The 25,768-nt window shown below is 35.0% G+C and overlaps 1 protein-coding gene across 2 annotated transcripts in view; it reads right to left on the bottom strand.

Annotated features, from left to right (window-relative positions):
- Positions 1 to 415: 415 nt before the first annotated feature.
- Fut9 (fucosyltransferase 9) overlaps positions 416 to 25,768 on the bottom strand; it is a 181,269-nt gene continuing 155,916 nt past the window's right edge. For both annotated transcript variants that reach the window (XM_076924058.1, XM_076924057.1), the window contains one exon: positions 416 to 11,857. In XM_076924058.1, coding sequence (XP_076780173.1) covers positions 10,770 to 11,849 — 1,080 coding nt within the window. In that variant the 5' untranslated portion in view covers positions 11,850 to 11,857 and the 3' untranslated portion in view covers positions 416 to 10,769. The remainder of the gene's footprint in view (positions 11,858 to 25,768) is intronic.

The raw sequence follows: 25,768 nt of genomic DNA, 5'->3' as shown, positions 1-25,768 counted from the left end.
CAACAACAAACATATATTGAGGTTGTCGGTATTGTTGACTCTGTAGGTCTGAATTAGAAGACCAAGGTAGGGGGTTGTAGAGAATAAAAAAAATGGAGAAAACAGAAAACAAGGTCTTCAAACTTAGGATTAGAACAGAAAAGCCTTTCCCTGATCCCCGTGCACAGAAGTCCAGTTCTTAAAGGGTTTAGTTGCATTATTAAACATGTTAAAACAATGCTTACCACAATCTGCATGTACACTGGGTTTAATGTTTGACTTGAGATGTATAATGAATGTGTAACCTGGTAAGTATATTTATTTAAACAGTTTAATTCAATGTCTGCAAATCTAGTTTTGCATGTGAGTGAAAATAAATTCTGAGGGGATAAGATGAAGTGCAATCATTGTACAAAAACAAAACTATTGTGCATTTAAATTGAACTCTTTTATTTTAAATATTCACATTACAGGAATGCATTAGGTCCAAATAGAACATAATTATTTACACATTCACTAGCTCCAGTGTTATATCAGTGAGGTATTTACATTGAATATAGCAAATGTGACACAAGGAGTAGATTTCTTACAAACAGGCTCAAATTCCTTATGTATTTACTTCTGCCTTTAAATCATTGTTCAGATTGTTAAGACCATTACTTGATAAACAAAATTTCACAAGTTTGTAGTAGTCACATTATATATTTATAAGCCTGAAAAAACAATGATGAACATATGGTGTTACAGCATATTTTTAAGGGAAGAAAATTTCAAACAGCAACTCACTTTAATTTATGGAAAGTAAATTTTTTCCCCAAATACCTGAAAGTACAGATTTCTCATATCTTGTCTTTCATGGCTTATTAAAATATTTGCTTAGCTGCCACAAAGTGATGTTATTTACAGGTTAATTAAATGAAGGCATGCATGCAATATCAAACTGAGAGCCCGGATCAGATGTTGGCTATGTGTTACAAACTTATGGTATCATTAATGGTATAGTCCTTTCACACACCTACAATATCACGAATTGTGCAGTAATCCTTTACGTTGCTCACACCTATGGTATCATGACTGCTGTAGTTGACCTCTCCAAGGCTGGGCAGGCTGCTCAGCATTTGAATCGATGCTTCATTTTTGAATTGCAGCAAGACTCAGCTTCAGGATTGTGACTTGAAATAGTAACTAGAGTCAATTTTCTTAGCATTGTATTAACTTAGTTGATGTTGCTAAAATTAGACTTGAAATAAGCAATTTTCTATAAATAAATACATAAACAAACAAAAAAATAACTAGGGTTTCCATTGCTTTCATAACATCACAGTGAAATCACCTTCCAACATTATGAATGTTTATACTGGTGATACGAATAACTGACTGAAAGCTACGTTCTACCCATTACGTGTTACAATAAATGACATTATTTGGAGAAGGAACAGTTGGTCTACAGACATTACCTGTTTGAAATTAGAGCCTTCAGAAAACACAAGTATATTTCTGAAACAAAATGCCTGGGCATATCATTTCCAGAATGGAATGAGTTTTATTTCAAATATTGCTTTGAGTTATCAGCATATAAAGGCATGCCAAAATTCATATTCCTTATACATTTTTCAAGTTACTAAGAAACAAAAGAGTGGGTATATCCCTCCCACTTTGCTGTAGTTATTGGCAGTCTACACAGTCTGGATAGTCTGTTATTGTTCAGTTTAGTGTAATGCAGGTCTGACTAGTGTTCCTCCCTTTTGGCAGTAGTACTGACTTTGGCAGTGTTTCAAAAACGATAAGGTCTTCTTAATTATATAAAAGATGCCAGAGCATTGTGTTCACAGAATAGAACTCATAAAATGATCTTTTCACATCTTCATGCTTTGTAACAGTAAGTTGCTGTGCAGTCACTTGTCAGATTTACCAGCAAATTCATGTATTTGTTATAGTTTATTGTCAACAACCTCCCCCCCCAAAAAAAAAAGTTTTCTGAGAAAATTTACAACATAATGTAAAATTTGAAGAAAAATGAAAGCAGAACAGTATTGCATCTTGGCTCACTGGTTCATCAGCACTCAAAATCACATATCACGTTGTAAATATTAAAAAAGGACTCTTGAAAGCATGTGAACCGTGCACACAGATTAAGACAAAGCTTGCATATAACGTGGCAGTAGAAAAATGTGCCACCAAAGCTGTATGATTCATTATAGCATGCATTTTCACTTACAAACACAACCTTACTATTATCATATAATATTTAACATCTTATTTCAAACATGCATTGGCTACTAAAATAAGATTTTAAAGAAAAACTGATGTTTGATATAAAATAATCATGTTTTTTCAAGTGTGAAAAAATACTCTACAAAAAAATAAGTAGAAAAGTGATTTCTGATCAATGTATGATTTTTATCTATAAAACCTCAGATGACTAATTAGTGTGCTTACAATAACCCTGTTGGATCTGCATCATAACAACACACCCAGGGAAAGTTAATGGTATTAAACAATTGTTACAATGCAATGACATGCTCATAAGAAATAACATGAACCTATGAACTGTACATTTGGCATTAAATTTCAGAGGGTTTCAGTTTGCCTGAACATAGCAATATCGTAGTGCAAATTACAATACTAAAATATTCAATTGCTTTCAAAGTAGTTTTATAAATTACTGATCATTACAATTCACAGATTGGAAGAATTGGCACATTTTGTTGCAGTGTGATTGCTTTGCCCACAATTCCTTGAGTATAAAATCCTTTATGAAAATGACATAAACTACCCAGGACAAGCATTGGCTTTGGCCTATATGGCAGCCTTGAATGGAATCAAGATGGTAGGCACATTCTTTGTTCTTCCTTTGTGATACTTTCACTACAACTTTCTCCTTAGCAGCACTTAAAACTGTATGCAAATTTCCCCTAACCCTTTCCTAACACTCATAGAACAAAGTCACCTAGAAGAGAACATGGAGGAAAAAGTACATGACATATGGCAGTCCAACACTTACACCAGGATTTCAGATCAATGCCATTATGAAGACTTTGTTAGGTGGATCTAACGTATCTATCACCATAAGATAACAAATGATAACGTATCTAATGATAGATAACATATCTATCACCATTAGATAACAAATGAGAAGTCTGTGGCTCATAAATGCTAGCAAATTACACTGTAGGTGTTAAGAACTAAAAGGACTTTGATCATGAGTCTATTTCACTTTTTTTTTTTCTTCTTCTTGATGCTTTCTTCTTTCTGAATCTTGGGAAACCTGGGTCTATATTTAGACTTTTAAGCTCTTTATCATGTATCTTAAGAAAGCACTCCTTTACTTCATGCTGATATATATGCAGAATAAGCCTCATTACTACTGAGAAGATAATTGAATTTTAAAAGTATATTCAACATATTTTTGTCTTACCCCCATTTTTGCTTTAATTCTTAAGTCTATATTAATTTTTTTTACATTGTCATACTCTGTAATCCCTGACTCCTATAATACTTGATATTAAGGGATAATAAAAAAATGAAAAAAATCATAATCCTAATCCCTTAGTAATTTTATAAAAAACATGGCATTACAATCTTTGATAGATCATGTTTCCTTATAATGTAGATGGCTTCCAGTTTTATGTAGAAAATTGGGTATTCTTGACTCTGATCTCATACTGACCATGAAGATATGTAAGATGTAAACCTACGAGCATCCTTTTGCTGATGTCACATGGACAAGAATGGCATTGCTAGGATTGTCTCAATCATGAGCTGAAGGGAGCTAATGAAACAAGTCTGAGAAGAGGGATGCATTGTTGCCTTCTCCTATTTCTTATATTATTAGTAGTACTGGGTCTTGGATGTTAACTGAGTCTTTGCAAACCATTTTTCACAAGCCAGACTGTGTAGCTGTTACATCCTCATTAATCAAATGGAACACTGGCCTGCGTAGAAAAATTAACATGCTCCTACAACTTTATATTTTATAGAAATCACCTATAAAACTTTTTTTCCAGTAAAATTTCTATGTTTGTCAAGAAACTCCAAGTTTATTATTTCATGTCCTTGACATGTTCAACTAAATTTAAAAATATTTGGCTGTCTGAGAATTTAGTAAATTCAATTTTTGAAGTTTTCTGATGTTATAATTAAAATGTAATGTTTCTAGCATCTTGTAAAAAACATAATTAATAATTAATATGCTATTTTAATTATTACTCTTTTTACATGTAGAAATTTTCCTTAAGTGTTTCATTTTTGGGCCATTCAACTAAAAAAATTATATCTATGCACAGTTGAGATTGTTCATGTCATCAATAACTTATTTATCATGGAATCCATGGAGTCTTAATCACAGCCTCCTATGTTTATTTGATTTCTGCATCATTGAACAAAGTAATTTCTGTTTAATGAGTTTATATCTACACATTTCAACCTCTTCCTTTAAAAAAAATTTTTTTTTAGGAACGGTAAAGGGAGACTTAGTTCTCTTGTAATCTACCCATAGCTGGTTCTGTGCTTAGACCAACAGTTGTTGTGAAAGATTTAGTCAGGTTGATGAATATTTCTAAGACCAATTTTTTTTCACCAGAAAATGATCTATGAGAATCTTTCTACTATTCTATCCTTGGATTTCAGCTGTATAAACTGCTATCGAGCTAAATAATATTAATTTACTGATTTCTCATAACAGTTAAGAAGGATTAGGCTTGTTTATTTTAGGAAATGCTCAGTGTGGTTAGTGAGGTGATCAGTGTCTATATTTCTTTGCCACCACCCCCACACACCTCCCAGTACTTTCTAATTTCAGTAGATGTTACTGCATGCTTCATCACTATGTTTGTGGATATCCCTTCTATTGAGGATTAGCCCTTCTGATTTCAGTAACGTCAATGCAATCTTCCATACCACGTTTATTTGTTTCTCTTTTGTTGAGTATTCTCCCTTTGGCTTACGAGCTGAGCTGCTACCCTAACATCAATAGATGTTAGAGCTGAAATTTTTATATATTCTAGACTTACTCTCTTTTTTAACAACCAAAGGCATACAACAGTGGTAGAACACTCACAGAATATGCATACAAATAATTGTCTAACGTTTTAGAGATGCACTCATTTGTTTTCAAAATAGGCTACCCCTTCTATGCACATAAAAACCATGATAACAACAGAGATGAGATTAGGCACAGAGAGTGAGCTAGTGAGTGAATAGCTCACATTTAATACTGAATTCAAGATTGTGGACCACCTAAAATATTATAATATGCTTCCGTATCCTATCAATTAAAAACCCAGGAAAACAATTGATCAAATATGTGCTATTTTGATGGCTGTAAGATATCCTAATAACTGTCTACCTTTGTTTTTGTACTTAAAATGGAAAAAAATGCATTTAAAGTCTAAGGGATATTGTGAAAAATTATTTCCAGGAAATGGCTAATAGTTTGTCCTAAGTCATAGTTGAAGAGCAGCACCACTGTACAAGACTTGAGGAACTTCTTGGGTTTTGAAATATAGTAACACCTACCAATATATTTAAGAAGATATCAAGTGAGCTAAGGAAAGGCAATATTTCATGCCTGCATTGTTTGAGGATAGGATTACTTCTATTTAATAGAAAGGACCCAGACTTCCAAAACTAGCAACATGTTTGAATTGTCTATGGATTCATTAAAAATACAGACCTAGTTCACCATATGTATTATAACAGTCTTCCAAATGATGTAAATAACTCTTATGCCGTTGATGTAGGAAGTCTCCAAGGCAGACCTGAGTCTGAGAACCTCTAGCAGGCCTAGGATAATTTTGTAGTAACGCCCTGGTTTCTGCCTTCTTCCTTTATTGTTTTTTTTTTTTTTTTTGATTTTCATTTTGTTGGTTTTTTTTCTTAGTTGAAAATTTTCCAATTACATGGGAAATGGACCTGGTGTCAGTATTATTAATAACTGTCTCTGCAAACTCAAGATTACATGGCTTAGAAACAGTGCCTTGTGTAGTGTTTTAAAAAAAATCAGTGATATGCAATTTACTTTTAAATGAAAATATATCCTAAGTATGTTAAATGAATGAAAATAAATTAGCCTTGAGTTAAAAGAATTAAGTTTTCTAAATATAGTCAATCCTTATATACTCATACTCTATATTCCTGTTGATGAAGGAACTCACTTCTTCTGCTGAATTCTTGAGTTTTACATCAATAAATAGTTTTAGATTATTGTAGTAAAAATATTGATAGTATGAAAAATCTGAAATGTTCTTTTTTTCCCCTTCTGATAACTAAGCATAAGAAACAATATGTTACAAAAAACCTAAGAGGAAGAAAAATATAAAGGAGAATGTTTAGTTAATTGAGCACTTGCTATATTGTAAGCTTCAGTAAAGAACCAAGATTATGCTTTTGTAGTATTAACTGCCAAAAAATAGTTTTGGATGGGCAAGGGTATTTGAAACTCAAATTAATGCATATATCTATTTAGGCTTCATATTATAGAGCAGTGATTCTGAAGGAATTCTTACTAACACAGTCATCCAGAGAGGTCAAGTGACTTTCTCAAGGCTTCAATTTGTTGCAATGATAGCCTAGGGTACAATTATTCATATTTCTAGTTTAACAGTGTGTCTACCATTTAGACTCTGTTAACTGCTTATGAATATGGATGGATTGAATATGAATTACAAAGGACCCTACTTTGGATAGTAGCATATCTTAGCCATTTTCAAAGTGCTGTAAAGACTCCAAAGGAGAGATGCCCACAAGCAAAAATCACCTGATTGATGTTTGGAATACTTTATTACAAATCCAACTAGCAAGAATGAAGGGTAAACCTCTGTTTCTCTCCCCACAGTTTGGTAATACATATTTGTCTACTATTGTGCTTCATTTTGTATTCTTCTTATGTCCTGATTTCATTCTTATTAGATAAATTGTTGGTGACTGGTTAATATTAAAATCGAATGCCAAGAAGTTTCAAATCTAGTTTGATCTTTCATAACATCTATTTATATTGGAGTTATTTTAAAAAGAAAAATACCACAAGAAGTACTTAAACTGTTCTCTGTATCTAGGAGCAATGAACCGAAAAGATTACCCCCATTTAGAATGAAGAAGCTGGTATTTTGACTACATTGAAAGTATCTTTCATGCCCACTAATTACATTGATGTAACTATTTACTAGGCATCCATTAATAACCCCTCCTACATGAAGAACGGCTTATCCTTCAGCATCTAAAATCTCTTATATCTAGACCTTGATTACAATTTTTAACAGACTCGTTCTCTTGAGATTGGAGTTGAGGGGAGCTGACATCATCAAGCACAAAATAACACTGTGGAGAACTAAAATGTTTTGAAACATTAATTCACATAAACACTTTCTTGGTGAGTAACAGCCATGAAACCTACCCTGGAAATATTTCAGTAAAATAAAAAATATCTAAATAAATTATTTTCTGTTTTTACTACTTCTTTATTTAATCTCCAATTAAAGGCAAGAGTTTAAAGACTCAGCAAAATAATTCCTTAAGTATTCTGTCCACGTCCACCTCAACAGTTTTGGTTCAAGCTCTGCACACTCTAGGGCTGATGCTAGTGTCCCACTAAGATTACTTCTTATACTTTCTACTTCATCAGGTCATGGCTGTCCTAAAATACATGGCTATCATGATCTTCCTTCTTTAAAATACAACTAAATAGATAGTCAGCTTGTTTATCATCATGAAGGCTTAAAATAATTATTTTTGTATTTCTATTAATAAAGCCTGCAATAATTATTCAGTAAATACTGAGAGCACTGGTGATAATGACTTTGTGCACTTTTAGATGAAAACTTGTTTGTGACCTTCTTAGAGCCATCATTGATCTCTAGGCACATGATCTGCTTTTATTATACCAGCAGCAAGCTAATTTGGTTGAATCAATCTATCTTTCATACGAGATATCCTTATAACAAGTATAAGTCCCAAGATTTATTAACACACAGAATGAAGCTCATCCCTTCTCTTAAAGTTTAACAGCTAAAACAATAATATGGGAAAGAGTGACAACATCTCAAGGTTCTGTCTACTCTATATTCAAAAGCTGAAGTCCTCCCAGAACATACCATTCTACAGGCACTATATAGTGCCAAGGTGATATTCACATTTATAGGAATTGAGATATATTTGTACAATAAGGTATGGATAGGGCAGAGAGAAATGAGATTCAGAGCAATAGGATCCTTAAATTCTAATGTCTACTATCACTACGTGTGGGGTGACATGCCTGTCTCTCAACATTTCAGGAATAAATATGTCACAAGTAACTAGTTAGCTCATAGAAAGGAAGAAGTATTTGCTTTAATGAATATTGTCGTACATTCTTCCAGTTAAAAAGCTGGCTCATTAACTGTGGACTTGAAATTCAGACATTTTCCATGGCTTGGCTCTGGGAAATCAATATTGAGATGTACCTGTGGAATACTTGATACCTTGGCTTGGCTTATACTATTGGCATTTAGTTGTAGTCCCAGTCCAAGAATGAGCTCACGTTCATCGTCAACAAGAGAGTCAACTGTTTTCAGGTTTATCACCATCCAATTTAGAAACGATGGACGAAAGCAACATCAAATGCTCTCCAGCTTTTAGTGAAAGCAAATTCTAAACTTAGCAATGCATTTTTAGGTCTCTGTATATGGATCAAAAACATAACAAGTAAATGCATGAAATTGACTTTTAAACAAATAAATATATGCATAGAGCCTTTAGGAGAGAATCTATGTATATGAACTATTCGTTGATATACATGTAAAAATGATGTGTAGAAAGAAGAGATAATCTAGAGAAAATCTATGTCTGGTCAAATGAGTAGAAAAATCCTGCCACTCTAACACACATTGAGTAGGTAAACAATGGGGTAGATTTACTGGTATTTAGTATTTTTTTTTCACTAAATCAAACAAGCTCCACTGAGAGTAGTACAAGATGCAAATTATAGGAAGATTTATTTCACAAGCCGTACACTGACAACATGTTTTCAGCTTTACTTCTGTGGCAGTTTGGGGTTGATAGTATTACCTGTGTAACCATGTCTTAAAAAAAAAAAAAAAAAAAAACCATGGGATAAAACTCTTTAATTCTGTGGTCTTTCTTTGCTCAAATCTTTCCCATGGTAAGGGGTCTTATGTCTCACCGAGCACATACTTCTTACTTATAAACTGAAACACATCTCCATAGGTGAGGAGAATTAGCCTGAGTTCTGTCGATTGCAACATATAATAATAATAATAATAATAATAATAATAATAATAATAATAATAATAAATGAGCCACAAAAGATCCAAATAGATGTCATCAGAACATTATTATTTTTTCTATAGGTTTTGAACAGCATGGAACACAGGCATTAGAAATACTTTGAAGAAAAAAAAATTTGTAAGGCTCTTCAATATCTCTTTTTTTTTCTTAACTATTATATTTGCATATGCCTACTTATCTCCTCTACACTTACGGAAGAGAGTTTTGCAGGCAGATCCAAGTTCATAGATAACATGCTCCCAAATTCAGTGCAATAAGTTTATATCGGTTCTGTAAAGCCCGGAATATACTAGCAACATATGCTACGTATGGATAGTTTTTTAAAATGGTATGAGAGAGATAATTTTCAGTTAATAGTTCTTGGCTAGAACTGTTTTTTTTTTTTTTAATCAAAAACAAAAATTTACCTCTGACTTTTTAAATGCTGATAATTAATTTATGTAATAAATACATGTTGAAATCTTACTCAGTGTCAGCACTGTGTATTCCCTATAGGTTCCTAATTTATTGTGTTTTATGCCATATTTCACCCATTGGTAAAAATTTTAAGCTCTTTTAAATGATAAGACAGATCTTTCAAGTTTTACTTCTATTTATTACCAAATATGGTAAACTAAAACTTAAATATGGGTTCTTTGGAAAAAAATTTTCAAATGAATGAAGTATTTAAAGTTCTATAAACGGTATAATTTGTATGTTTATTTGTATTTGCAGATAACATTTTTATTGTTATAAGAGGGAATTATTTATTTTTACAGTAATAATTATCCTCATGAACTGAAAGGAAACTATCGAAGGATTCTCTTAGATATTATTAGGCACTAAAAAAACAAACCAAACAAAAATACTCCCAAACCCACATAAATTGTGTCTCTGAAAATTCTTGTTTTCTTTAACTTAAGATATTGAGAATTCACATTTGCAAAACAACTTAATAAAATGAATGTTTAGTCCAATAACAGTTCTGCTTCACGTCTCTCTTCTTTACTACATCAGTTAGCCCAGCTTCACAAATGTGGTACAGGTAGAAACTACATCAGTTGTCAGTAGTGTTCAACTCTGAACCTCAGAGAGGTTAAGAATGAAGTGATTCAATAATCCTTCTTAGCATTATACAATCTAGAATCTAAGCTTTATAATACTTGGCAAAAAGTCCTTCATATTTTAGGATATGTATTTTCATTTTCCAAATAGATTAAAGATCTGATTGATGTAGAAACAATTAAATCATAATTTACAGTCAACTATAAAATGTAAAAACAGAATGTTTTACAAATGAGAGTGACGAATAAATTATTTCCAGTGCTTATTATCACATATATACAGGATAATTTAAAACCAAATTGAGTGATTGCTAATTCTGGTCTCTTAAAAATTTCATCAAAATATACATGGTCCTCAATAGAGGGCAGGAAAAATTAAACTGTGACCCAAATGCAGCGTGTTTCTTCTTATCCTGAAAACTTGAATGATGATTAATCTATTTCACTGTGACAATGATGGACACTTTAATTCCAAAACCATTTCTCTAAATTACCAACAGACTTATATTCTTGATGCCTTTTTACATGATCGCATGCCAGACATGCATGTGATTCCCAAAACCGTGGGAGGTTTACAGTAAAATCCTTCCTCCAGTTAAAGTAACTAAGGTACAACTTATTGTTTTTGTCAACTTCCTTCAGATATTTTGCCAACTCACTGGGAGAATTAAAATCTTCCACATGAATGAATGAATCAGCTGGAATATAATTCTCATAGTTTTCCCTAGATGGTCCCAGGACAACAGGTACTGAACCAGCCAAAAATGCGTTGTAGAGCTTTTCTGTGATGTAATCTTTGTGAATTGAGTTTTCAAAAGAAAGATAAAATTTACAAGTAGATATAGTGGGAATCAGATTTTTATCATTCACATATTCTCCAAATGCTTGCCCATAGGTGTGGATTTCAATACTCTTGCTGAGCTCGTTGTAATACTTGACCCTGGCATGCTCAGGGTTCCAGTTACTCACAACCCAGCACACCAACTTCTCTTTGCTTGGCACTTCAAACACAAAGGGATTTGTGCTCACCGTCAAGAAGCCGTAAGGCACTTGTATATCTGAATCACGGCGATAAGTTAGAGTCAGGTTGAACAAGTGCTCAATGCCACTCTTTTGGGGTGTGTGAGTGGGTGACTCTAAGTTCATCCAAATCCATTTCTGAAAGGGTGGCCTGGCCTGCTGAGGTAAGTTAGTCAGGTCCCAGCTGATGTCTCTGTGGTGTATCAGAACCGCATGGGATTTGTTGTATAACGAGCGGTCCGTTGTTAGATGGCATCCTTGGATGTTGAACATTGCTTGGCAGGATGTAAGGTCAAAGGTTTGTCCAAATGGCCACACCCAAACCAGAATAGTAGTTTCGTTAAAATAATCAGATTTTGTGGAGAAGAAATTTTTCATTTTCAGCACAGAACTTGCAGACTCCATTGGACTGAAGACCCAGCTGTTGGTGGGCTTGATGTAAATAAGCAGACATGCCACGAAGCAGCCCAGGATAATGCAGACGATTAGAAATGGGCGAAGAACGCCTTTGGATGTTGATGTCATAATTTTTCCTGGGGAAGAGAGAAAAGTAGGAGAAGGTAAGTTTAGAAACAAAGAGAAAATTATAAATACAATGTGAGAGAAATAGTAAGACTCTTCTAATCACGAAACCAACTATAATTTCCTTTCAATTTTAACAGCCACTGTGAGGAACTGGTTTCATTTAGACTCAAAGCGACTTTTTAATGGAAATTTCCCAGAGACTCTGGCCCAGAAAGAATACATAAGAATTCACTCTCCATTCACATTTTTGAGTTAGACTAACCACTTCTTCAGGCTCCTTTATATCTATTCTGTTTTTGTTAATAAAAAGCTGAGAAAACAGATTGCCATAATTAAAACCTATGACTGAATTGATCACTGAATTATTGCTCTATAAGATTTGTAAACATTTACCTGCCTGTTCACAACTACGGTTTAAAAACTTTCCTTTTAAAGAAACAAAGATAACATGAAGTTGAGCAGATGGACAGGCATTTCAGAGGGGTCGGAGGATGAAAAAGAATATGGTAAAATATTGTTTGAAATTCTCAAGAAATAAATAAAAAATAAAAAAGATTGTACTATACTCTGACCAGTTAATAGAATATTATTAATATCCTTAAGATAGAGACAAACGTCATGCAGAACAGCAGTAATCCATTGGATTTTAATAGTTTCTAGCTATAGCAATGGGTCACTTTGCTTTGTTGTGTGTCTTCTAAATTTTTCGTTTATATTTGTGTTTCTGTATGAATATGGACATATGCATGTCACATGTAATATATTTTCAAGATTATTTTTAATAGAATTTTTGCTGGTCCTTTGAAATTTGTATTGTTTTTCCAATGTAACTATCACTTGGAAATTTCTGACGAATTACATATTCTAAAAATCTCAATCAAGTATAGTATGTTAGGTAGAGAATGCTCAATAAAGAAGAGAATTGCTTTTTTACTTATTTAAATTTAGGTGAACATTTGAAAAGTTATCACACATACATTTTCTTCACAACCTTTAAAAAAAGATGATGTTGTATGTACTATAAAGCTTAATTATGTGTATGTAAAAATTGTGGATATTTAATAGTAGAACATTCCCTGTACTGAATTGTTGAAATAAAAAACAAAACAAAACAAAAAAACCCCAAAAAGCCCCTCAAAGCTAGATTCAGTTTCAAAGTCATTAAATGAAGAAGTTGACAAAAACATATCTGTAGGGGTACAGATAAGTTATATCTAAGAAAAAAGATGCTTTCTTTAGGCTTCTTTGTCAAAAATGAAGTATTTGTAGGTATGTAGGTTTACTTCTTTGTCTTCAAAGAAGACAAATTGATTGACCTACTTGTTTCTATAACAATACCATGGAGGTATTTTTTTTTTCCTATTATTCTGTAACACAGCTTGAAATCAGGGATGGTGATAAATAGAAGAATGTAAGTAGATCCATATTTATCACAAATTCAAGTGAATCAAAGACTTCAGCATAAAACCAGATATACTAAGTAAGACCTAATAGAAGAGAAAGTGGGAAATAGCCTTGAACTCACTGTTACAAGAGATAACTTCCTGTACAGAACACCAATGGCTTAGGCACTAAGATCAACAGCTAATAAATGGGATCTCATGAAACTGAAAAGGTTCTTCAAGGCAAAGGACACTGTCAATAGGACAAAACAGCAGAATTCATATTGGGAAAGAATATTCAATCCTACATTCGACAAAGGGATAATATCCAAAATGTATAAAGAACTCAAGCAGTCAGACACCAACAACCCAAATAATCGAATTAAAAAATGGGGTGCAGAGCTAAACAGAGTTAACAGAGGAATCTCGAATGGCTGAGAAGCACTTAAAGAAATGTTCAACATCGTTAGTCAAAAGGGAAACACAAATCAAAACAACCCTAAGATTTCACCTTATACCAATCTGAATGGCAAAGATCAAACCTCAAGTGACAGCACATCCTGGTGAGGATGTAGAGCAAGGGAAACACTCCTCTATTACTGGTGGGAGTGCAAACTTGTACAAGCACTCTGGAAGTAAATCTGGCAGTTTTGTAGAGAGTCGGGAATAATGATACTCTGATGCTAGCAGACAGGAGTCTAGCATAACTGTCTTCTGAGAGGCTCCACCCAGCAGCTGACTAAAGAGGATGCAGAGGACCAAAGCTAAGCCTAGGAGTCTTATGGAAGAGTTCAGGGAAAGACTAAGGGCTCTGGAGGGAAGGGATTAAAAACTCCATAGAAGGACCAACAGAGTCAACCAACCTGAACCCTTAGGGGCTTCCAGAGACGGTACCACCAACCAAAAAGCATATGTAGGCTGGAACTTAAGCCTTCCTTCCACACATATGTAGTAAATGTGCAGCTCGGTCTTCATGTGGGTCCCTCAACAACTGGAGCAATGGCTGTCCTTAGAACTGTTGCCAGTCTGTGGATCCCATTCCCCTAACTGGGGCTGCCTTATCTGGCCTCAGTGGGAGAGGATGTGCCTAGCTCTGCAGAGATTTGATGTTACAGGGCAGGATAAGGATATGAGGGACTCCATCTTCTCATAGAAGAAGGGGAGGAGGTTTGCAGGAGGAACTGTATATGATGATATGTGGGGGAACTGGGAAGAGGGCAGTGGAACCGGGAGGAGGGGGGGTGGAACCGGTAGGAGGGTGGAACTGGTAGGAGAGGGGCACCAATTGGGATGTAAAGTGAATAAATAAATTGAAAAAAAAGAACAAACACATATATTATATCTAAGAATTATTTATTCAACATTCGACTACAGAGAAAGTCGGGAAAAATTATAAAGGAAGTTTCAATATTTATAATAAAATGATATTGCAAGTAGTATGTAGTATGTATCAAAAGTTTACAGTATGTGGAAAAACAACTGTATTTAGAGGTTTAGAGGAACAGTTTCCATGAAACTAATTATTTGATTAACTCAAAAGACCATCAATGAACAACGAACAAAGAAACAAATAAGCAAAACAAAGGAAAAGAAGAAGAATAGACAAAGTCATTGAAGTTGAGAATTAAATTTGAGCTGGTTACATTATCCCAATGTCTGCTGATATCAATAAAACAGTCAAGACAGAAAATAAGAAATCTAGGTTAAATATCAAAAGAGTAAATAATGACTGACTTAATGTAGATTAAAGTTAGGAATGGCTATTGAGTGTTTATAAAGAAATATAAAATTTTTGATAAAATAAATGATTATGGTTTGAGCCATTTGAGGAAAACAAACATTGGCCAATTTGGGGGGGGACATAAATAATGGAATTTATTTAAAAAATGAAATTCAAGGAAAACATTGAGAGCAAACACTAGGTCTAGAGAGGACTGAAGGACGTAGGTTAGTAGTTCAATGGATGGGGATTGTTGTGATGGTTTTAAAAATGGAAACATTTTAGGAAACAGAAAATTAAGGATAAGGTTTTAAATCTCTATATGAAGACAACCATAATGTTAACAAAATATATCAGAGGAGATATTTTTAAAGACTACTTTCACTTATAATGACGGACAAAAATTACAAAATTTAGCAAAAATAGATTTATAAAAATATCAGCATGCCGATCTCAAATAAGTTTGTGAAAGGCTAGTTGCACGAAATCCTGTAGATATCAGAGAGTCAGCACACACTTAATAGTTTAAAGAAATTTTGATGAAAGTCATGTTAAACTATGCTAAAGTGCTCTCCTATGATATAACAATCAGTGTTGCTAGCTGTATATGACCAGGTTACAATAACAGCAGTCACCATTTAATAACTGCTGTATTTGCCAATCCTAGTAGAGCCGCTGTGGAGAAGACCACGTCATCCCTTCTCAGAGATGAGCAAATAGGGACAGAGATAGGCCCAATGAGTAACTAGCTTAGCCACTGACCTGCTGTCTACAGTCAACACCAAGCAGATAATACATCCAAAATCTGTTCGTATTTTTATATTGGGTTTCACTGTCTTGATTTCTCTGGCATCTATCCCTTTTAACTGAGGGCTATTTATTAACATTTTAAATGTAGATCAGGTTCTCTTATCAAACAATAGTTCACACTTACATTGTCGTTATTATTGCTAGATACTAATCTGAGACCTTTTATTCACTCATACACATCTATTACTTCATATTAACATTTTACTAAAATAATAACTGAGGCACAAAATGGCTAATAAGCAGCTTTCCCAAGGTTACAAGAAGTTGCAGCACATACTTTCTAATGGAAGTTGCTGGCTGCATGGTATGAACACTTGATGACTGTGTTTTATAATCTACTCCTTTGCTCACTGCAGGCAGCATTTGCAATCAGTATAGTGATTTATTCTTTCTTCACTGACATACTATTATCATCTGTGCAGAGTAGGTGCTTAATAAGTGTTCCATGTGTCATGTGAATGAATGAGTGAACTACAGAGCTTCAGACAAGTGTAAGGTCCCGAGTCAGTAACTGCAAACACAAAACATGAACCAAGTGTAAATTTGTGTTTACTTGTTTTATCTATGAGCTTATCATATGCTCACATAAACAGTGAAAACCACTGGAGCTGATAGAAAATATCTGGGTAAAATTGAGCTTTGGGTTTTTCTCCTGTTTCAAAGTTAGTATGCAGGCAGTCAATTTTAGCCACTCTTTCTTTGTTTTTCTTTCCCACTCTCTCTTACCTTCCTTCCCTCCCCCTTCCCTTCCCCTCCCTCCCTCCCTCCCTCCCTCCCTCCCTCCCTCCCTCCCTTCCTTCCTTCCTTTCTTCCTCTTGTTTGCTTTTGTTAAATGAAAAGTATTTGGTCCTTAGGCAGAAAACAATGTTGCTTTTGCTGTGTGTTCAACTTTCCTGTTTCCTGGACATTTTGTCTTGTTGATTCTTCTCTTTACGTGTTCTACCTCTAATTCTTCACTGCTGCCAGGGTTAATTACTAAACAATGAGGACAGTTATTCAGTGACTCCTACCATATACAGAAATTGTCAGGAATGTTTGCCTCCTAGAGCCAGGTTGATAATTTTTTGATAGGAACCATTTCACTTATTCCTCAGAACTGAAATTCAGGAGAAAACTCACCATGTTTTGATCTATCAACCACTCCAATCTATTTTTTAAAGCCTCTAAGCAGGGATGCTATATAGCTCTCGCCAACGACATCAATGAATGTGTAGACAAAAAGAAATTGTAGCTATAAATAGGATAATCAAAACTTTTCAGTTATTCTAAATGACCTTATAGAGTGTGAGAGATGACAAAGACTTAGGCTTTAAAGAAAATAACAGAGTCCTTGGTTAAAAAAAAATAATGCTTGCTAGAATTTGATATAGGAAAAAATATTGTGCATTGAGAAACTACTCTATTTTTCAATACTGCTCCAATGCATGCTTTAAAAAAATGGAATTAAATTTTAAAATACAAAACATTCAGAGCTTTGATTTACAAATGATAGATTCATGTCTGGATACTTGTAAGAGAATGAGAAACTAAGAAAAATGGGAAGATTCTTCAGAGAGTAGTAATTCTCCTATAAGTCTCTGTACTTGTGTTGTTGTTCAGGATATTTTTTTAGCTAGTATTCATACTTATTTTACAACAGAAATAACAATGAGTAAACTGTAAAAGAGAACTCAATAATTGCCTAGAACTGTGTGATAAAGCTAGCTTCCTGTTGCAGCCCACCCCTTGGGCATTATCTCCATGTGGTGGCTACTGCAGTATATTGTCTCTCCCATTTTACACATAGTGATGTAAGACAGAACCAGTTAGATCAATCGAAGTTCTTTACTCCACATGGTTATCATTGTGTAGCCATAGTTACTTTACAGTTGTATGACTGTGTCACAACTTTTTTATTAGATACATTTTTATTTACATTTCAAATGTTATCCCCTTTCCTGGTTTCCTCCCTGCAAACTCCCTATCCTATCTCCCCTCTCCTGCTTCTATGCAGGTGTACCTCCACCCACATACCAACTCCCACCTCCCAACTCTGGCATTCCCTTACACTGGGGCATCAAGCCTTCATAAGACCAAGGGCCTCTCCTCTCATTGATGCCTGACAAGGCCATCCTCTGCTACATATGCAGCTGGAGCCATTGGTCCCTCCAGGTGTACTTTTTGGTTGGTGGTTTAGTCCCTGGGAGCTCTGGGAATCTGGTTGATTGTTATTGTTGTTCTTATGAGGTTGCAAACCCCTTCAGCTCCTTTTTATCCTTGGTTAAAAGAATCAAGTTGACCATATCAAACCAAAAAGTGAAGAGTAAATTAGTGAAAAATCGATGGTGGGCTAAATTAGAAATAGTTTAAAAATGGTTGTCAAAAGTGATTCTTTGACTTAATGCTTCTGAAAGAAAACTTGTAAAGTGGATAATTATTAATTTGTTTTTACTCTATTATTCTGTGGTAACAAATCAGGAATTAGTGTTCTTAGCCACAACTCCGGCAATAGTAGGTCTTTTTTGGAGATTATTGTCATTTGTAGTTAACTACCCATCCACATAAAATTCTTCTCTAAAGTTCAAAATATAACTCAGTAACTATAATTTATATTTACATATATAAACATAATAAATTTGTAATATATAAAATTATGGAATATAGTTAGTTTTTTTTTTTTTTTTTTTTTTTTATTTAACAGTATATAGAAACTTTTTTTAAAGGGACATTATCCTAAGTGTCTGTTGGTTTTAACTATGTGGATTAAACTCTTGTCTACGTCTCCTTTCCCCTCCTCCCTCCACCCCTCCCTCACTCCATGCATTGAATAATCCAAGCCCTTATGCATGTTGTATTCTTAAGCTGGATCCTGGTTTCATATTGAACAATTACCTCTGCTAAAAAAACTTTTAGGGACTATAGAAAAAAAAAAACTTTTCTTTCCACAAACAGTGCTCATCAGGGAGTCAGATGGACTATGGAGATTTGTGGGTCTGTGGACAGACCCAGAATTGGGCTCCCTGATGAATTCTGGATTAACTGAGCTACTCTGGGCTCATCTTTCATTGATATTCTTTAGTTCAAGAGCTATACTATAACCATCTAACAGTTTCACTTGTGTTATATTAGTTATAATTATTTTATTGCTTGAAATAGACAAACCGAAGCAAAGGTACAGAAAAACCTTCACTCTAAATAACCAGAGAAAACAATTCATGTAAACTAATCTTTAAACCAATTCTTTTCCCCTCAAGATGCAAAGTGTATATCTTGAGCCCTTCAAAAATATATAATTGTCTGGATTAAAAATTTGAAAAGTGTAGAATAAACACATTCTTAAAACTGGAATAAGTATATTACTTTGTACAAATACCTGTACCAACTCCAGGTAAAGTTGAGGAACTTGTCAAGTGCTTTCCAAATGGAAACCTGTATGTGTATGATAAGCTCAGAGAACTCTTTTCCACTATATTCACGATCTATTAATCGCATCATAATAGCTTGGGGTTACCCAAGCTCTAAAGAATACAAACACTTTCCAGTGCTTGTTTGTTTGTAATTTTTTACATGAAGAACACTTAGACATTTTAATACAAAACAACATTCCTTCACTCTATACCAAAATAGACTCTGTCTTATGCTATAAAGCTGTACATATTCATGACTTCTCTTTCAAGGCCCTTTGAAACTTCAACTTATCTTGGGCCTTTCTCATGGGCTTTGCTGGTTTCAGTTCCCACAGTTCTCTACATTTGATGCTGAGCTGCAACACCTCCTGTCTTGGGAGAGAAGCCATGTAGTCTTTGGCAAGAAGACACTTGCTGATTTCTGGAATGCTCTCAAATTTGTGTCCCCGACCCTTTGTCAAAGATTCTTAAATAAAATGTCTGGTGTTTCCATGAGTAAACCTTTGTTTTACTTCCTTGGACTCTGGGGAACATTCTACTAATGTACTCTAGTAAGGAGAGGGTCACCTGATCACCAAGGTCTCTGGTCTTTTTCCTGAGTCTTTTTCAGAATGGTTTCCATTGGAGTTCTGTCTTTATGCAAACTAGTGAAAGGTATTTTTCCCCCTGCAGCCCCTTTCCTTTCCATTCTCAGATATTTGTTTCTATTAATAAATGTGCTACCAAATGCCATTTTTCGTGCACCATTGGCTCTTTTATTTCAGTTCTTTTTATGTTCATTCCCTTTGAATTTTTGTTTTAATTCAGGGATTGGCCTCTTTTTCTTTGTTCTTTCATCTGATCACTCTCCTCTATCACTAGTTCTTAATCACTGTCTGTATTCACTCTGGAAGCTCTATTTACCAGCTTGAGCTATAGTCACAGCAATCAGATTTGACACAGAGCCCAAGTATAGTCTGGCTCATACTCCCTCAGGAATGCTGTAGACAGGAGCAGGGATTCCTTCACGACCTTTTCTTTGCTTCCTAGAACATGCTTTGTGGTGCCCCTGGAGGCCAGCGGTCTTTCATAACTGGATTGTCAGTGCCAGCATTCAGTACAATTACTGCCAGGTCTTAAATCAGAGCATATAGTCCATGAAACACAAGAAAATATTATATATACGCGCGCATGTGTGCACGCACGTGTGTACACACACACACCTCTACCTCGTTTTACTTTGGTATATTAATATTTCTTTTTAGTTTAAATATGAAACTCCATTACATTCAAGTGATAATTCAGTCAATTCTCTTTGGCAGCCCTGCATTATGTCCACATCAGTTCTCCACCAAATGTTATCTTCTAGGTATTTGTTGCACTATTTGATTATTCTTCATTTATCTAAGTAAAACACCTGAAGTTTCCTGGGTAGAAAGCTGACATTGCTTCTAAGTCACCTACTTGGAATTCACTTTTTAAAATTTTACTTTAAGTGATATGTAAAAGAACATAAAATTGTACATGGTAATGGAGTAACTACCATGTAATGTTCAACAAATCATGTAAAGTTTCAACCAGATAAAACTATTGTAAACATTTACCATTTTTTTTATGGTGAAAACCTTCAAAGTGTTTTCTTCTGTGTCAAATGTACAGTACATAATTTGGCATACTTGAGTGTATCCCCATACTGTACTGGAGCTACAAATCACTATAATGTCATGTAAGGTAACGGCTCCTAGCAACTTCTCTACATATTTTGCTGTAATTTCTTAGGTGTGAATTAGTCTTTCCCCATTTTTCTCATTCCTTCTCCCTTCTGTCTCTAAGTAGCCACCCTGTGCTTGTCTCCTTCTATGAGGTAGATGTTCCTTTAGTCCACATATATGTAAGATCACGCATTATCTGTCTTTCTGCTAGTACTTACTATTAACCCTTTGAATTGGTTCACAGTATTAACACATGTGGTTCGTTGGTCTGTAAGGCATGGTTCCATTACCAAAAAAATTTATCCTTAGCATCTTAACATTCAGAAAACAGTACAGCAATGAGAAGCTCACAATCAACCTCAGAAAGAAAGCTTCGCTCTGACCTCCCGATCCCTTCCCGTCTCCTTTCTTCTCTCTTCAAGGCAAGCTATAGGAATTACAATTGTTTTTCCAGGAGATAAGTCCTACAAACTGGAAACCCCCCTTTCAAACCAAGCTGCAGTACCCTTCCAAATGTTGCTCTCATATTTCATGCCATTCTATCTTGGAACTGGTGGTGAAAAAAAAAAATTCTTTGATCAATCCTGTCATTTAGTAGGTCAGAAGATCAGAAGATAGATTCTCATTTCAGAAGGGTCCTGTTTTATGATGAAGGGGAAATGCTTCAGAGGCTTAGAAGAATCTGAATGGACTAGTCTTGCAGGGTTCTTAAGTAGTCTAAGTATGAGATCATAATCTCTTGTCCAGTCAGGTCTATGATGATGCCCATGTTTCATTAAATCTAATAAAAATGGGTTCCTTATCATAGATATTTATTTCCATTTTTAGGATTCCCTTGTTTTATACAGTCATCATTGGGCAAGAAATTTTGAACTTCAGTGTTCACCATTATCTTTCAGGATGTCTATCTCTACCAGATTACTTGGATGTGGTTAGAAATGCATATTTTCCCGACAAAGCACAAATATATGAAATTAGAAACTAGAGCAAGAAAAGGCTATTGTTCAAAGACCCCTGCAGGCAATCATGGTAAACACAGAAGTTCAAAGATTCCTGCTGATGAGTGACACCTCAACTCTAGACACAGGATACTTTTTGTTTCGGGCTTCTTTAGTCTCATGGTGTTTAAGAAGATGTTTAAAACGACATGTGTGACATAAACAGGTTCTGATGATGGGGCCTTGTCAGCATCTTTAACCTCATGTCTGTCACTGTTGCATTATTTGCAAGCTCTTGCTTGTCTCTGTGGCATACCAGTTCCCATCTCTGCCTGTGACATGAGGGTTTCTTTCCTCTACTTTGGAGTTACTGCTCTGCAGGCTTGGTTTCTCAGTTCTACCAAGAGCTTCTTATGTAAAAGACTTCTAAGGATCTTTCCCAATGTACTGCATCAGTGTCCCTAGGTCCATGATGGTTTTTTCTGATTACTGTATCATCATGTCATGTATTATGAATGTGCTATAATGGCATTGCTTAACTAATAATGCCAGCTCTGGGACTTGAACTTTGGGCTCCATGGTTTATCACTGAGCCATATCCTGAGTGCTCTTTTTAATTTTGAAGGTAAGATCTCTTTAGAGCTTAGAGCTCATTCTGTAGTCCAGGCATTTTTGCCTCAGCCTATCAGCTAGTAAGGATTATAAACATGTGCCGCCAAACCTAATTTTCATTAAAAATTACAAATAGATTTTAATAGCTCAATGACATTTCAGTGCACATGCTTTTTTTTTTTTTAATATAGTTTTCACTGATAGGAGCAAGTTCGCGCATTTGCATATTTGACATTGCTGCCCCTGCTAACTTAAAGTAGGCTCATAGGGTAGAGGCATCCTTATACTTGGCTTTCACCTGTATCTTACCATATAAGGTCATATATTTTGAAAGACAGTATCATAGTGTCTCAGTCCTCAGCAGGCGGGCTAAAAGGAGTTTTCAGGTATGTTCCCCGGGTTGCCATGTTTATCATTTGGCTGCTATTAATTTGCAAATTCTTATGTTCAACATCATCCCTGTTCAGATCCTTTTAATATTTGGAGCCAAAGTCTTAAATTCAACTTTTCAATGAACTCTAACCTTCTGGCTACTAGTTTCTAGTTTTCTGCTGCTCTTGCAGAATCTGCCACCAGAGTCAAATGTGTCATTGACAAAGCAGCTTTGAGTCTGCTGAGGTGATCACATTTTTCTCTGACTTTTGTTTCTAGTCCAGTTTATAATGGAAAGTAGTGAAGCCATGAGGAACAGCCTGCTTCATCCCACTTGGCTCTTCCCCGTACTACACCTGTTAACACAAAGTCCTTACTTTTTTCTGTGTGCAGGTGTTCATTTTTTGTTTCACCTGTTTCAGCAGAAAAGCCTGCATAGATGCCACACAATATTATTGTGTGTATCTGGCAAGTTGCCTTTGGGGACACAGTAATGTGGATAATAGGTGGAGTGAGTAAATAAGCGACCCTCAGTGTGGCTTGGGAACTTGAATAGAGGAGAAAATTAACTTTGCTTTCTGCTTGGCTGACTGACTTGGGAGTATGGTCTTCCTCGTTCCTGTTGCTCAGACTGATAAACCTATCATGAAATCTACAGTACTGGACATGGTCTCTTAGACCTTATGTATTTCTCAAGGAGTCTACTTTGCAGATGGCAGATTGGGAAACTTCTGGTCCTTTAAAATAATGTGAAACAATGCCTTATGGTCCATTTCTATGTTTATAGCATACAATAAAAATACTTACATATTATTATTTTGTAAAACAAACACAGGAGAACTCTCTGCATGATATAAAAGAAACACTCTCATGTAATCAAAAGCTAACCAATTCTAAGAATAAGTGGTGTAAGCAGGGCCATCTACCTACAGAAATAAACACTGTATTACAGGAAGCACAGCCATGATAGCATGTATGGATTTGACTAAACTTTGCAGGCTGATCATTTTTATAACTTACGTAAAACCGATTAGCACCAGTTGCATAGGTCTTATAAAAGCGTATCATTGTAGATAATGAGGAGCATTTGAACCTCCATGTAAAAGTTGTAGGGAGAAAACAAGGCAGAAGGAACTGAAATAGGAAAGATGAGTCACCAAGAAGTCCAAAGACTAAGAGACAACGGGAGAAAAGCAAAGTCAAAGAGATTTTCATGAAAAGTAAGTTTAATTAACCTACAGCTAATCTAAATTAATTAACTTACAGCTAATTTAAATCTAATCTAATGTAAAGCAGTTCGCGTAATCCTTATTTTTGTACATGTGTGAGGGTGGATGTTCAGCGTCACATGTGGAGGTCAGAAGTCTACTTCTGGGGTCTTCCTTTTGTATTGTTTTGATAACATCATACTTCCTGCATTATTGTAACAGATTGCTAAATTATAAAACTGGGATTTTCTCCCAGCACTGTGATTTGAGATCAATCTCTCTCTCCCTCCCCACCCATTTCCTCTGTGTATGCACACGCGTGCATCTGTATGTCTGTCTGTGTCTGTTTCTCTCTCTCTCTTTCCTTACCTCCCTTTTTTTCTTCTCCTTTTCTCCTCACTCATTTTGATATATGTGCTTGCTTTGTAGGATAGGCTGACTTGGAATTTATGATCCTTCCAATGCGACCTCAAAAACAGGGTCAAAGGCATGCACTGCCACCCATGGCTTCTTTTGAAAGACTGTGAAGTAATGAAAGGAATTACAGCATCTACTCTTTGATTCCTCCTGACTACAAGAAAGAACATCCTGGAGAACATAGAAGGAAATCGGTGACATGGTCTAATCTACCTAAAAACATACAGAGCTGCAGGCAAACAGACTAATAAGGTTTGTTGGAAAAAGACTCCTTATCCATGAGGTACTTTTAGACAAAGCTTAGTTTTGGGCTGCTTACTGTAAACAAAGCTGAATTTCCATAGATTAATGAGGTGTGGCTTCCGGGAGAGTGCCACATAACCATTCATCTGTGGAACCTGGAGGTTTAGATGTTTTGTTGTTTTGTAACTTAAGTTTCCAGTGGGGATTTCTGTTTTTCTGGATCAGAGGTTATGTTTACCCTAGATGTCTTGTCATTTTTGTCTCTTTCTGTCTCCTTAAACTATTAGTAGGGCTTGATGAGAAAACCCAATTTCTGGCTGAGCTGAATGAGGTATGACACTGTATATTTTTCTTATAGACATCCAATTGTGGCCCATGGGCAACATATGACCACAACTGGCCAACGATAGTGATATATGCAGCCCAACATAACAGTCTATGCTTTCTAAATATTGTGAGGGTTTTAATGGAGTTTTGTTTGGGGAGTTAACTTGATGTACACTTTGAATGTGAACTTTGTAGATAACAGCAACCCAAAAGTAGTGTCAAAGAGTCAGCATTCCTGTGTGTATATCATATAAATTCTGAAAAGACACACAAAATATGCATCCATGTGGGTTTTTTTTTTTTTAACTTCAAGTCATAAAACCAGGACATTCTGTACAGCTTTCTAATGTAATTTATATTTTCCCAATTGCCAACTGTGTAAGCCAATGAAATAAACAAAACATCATTGTGAGAACCAAAAGATATAGCAGATACAAATGTTTTTGTTTTGTTTGTTTTTTAAATAAACATTACGTTTCAAATATTTGTCACTACCTTTGATGTTTTAAATGTCTGGATAACCTCATTACATGAATGTAACTAATTTAAACATTTAATACTGCCACTCTGATGGTTATTTTTCATTTCTGCCTAATTTAAGTGCTACCACAAAGGCAATTATATTTCTATCATTATCTTTAATATTGTTATAGAGAAAGGAACAAAACAGAAAGCCATTGAAATTCTCACAGTAAATATGAAACTTTAAAAAAGTTAAGGGAATGCATCATTTCTTAAAAATGAACTTCTAGAACAGAAACTGGTTTGATGTTTATGGTGTATACCTTTTCTGCATTTGATAAACAACTTTTA

The sequence above is a fragment of the Arvicanthis niloticus genome, chromosome 25 (genome assembly GCF_011762505.2).
Source record: "Arvicanthis niloticus isolate mArvNil1 chromosome 25, mArvNil1.pat.X, whole genome shotgun sequence".
Classification (NCBI taxonomy): Eukaryota; Metazoa; Chordata; class Mammalia; order Rodentia; family Muridae; genus Arvicanthis; species Arvicanthis niloticus.
The sequence above is the reverse complement of the archived record's forward strand: the minus strand, read 5'-3'. Positions and strand labels throughout refer to the sequence as shown.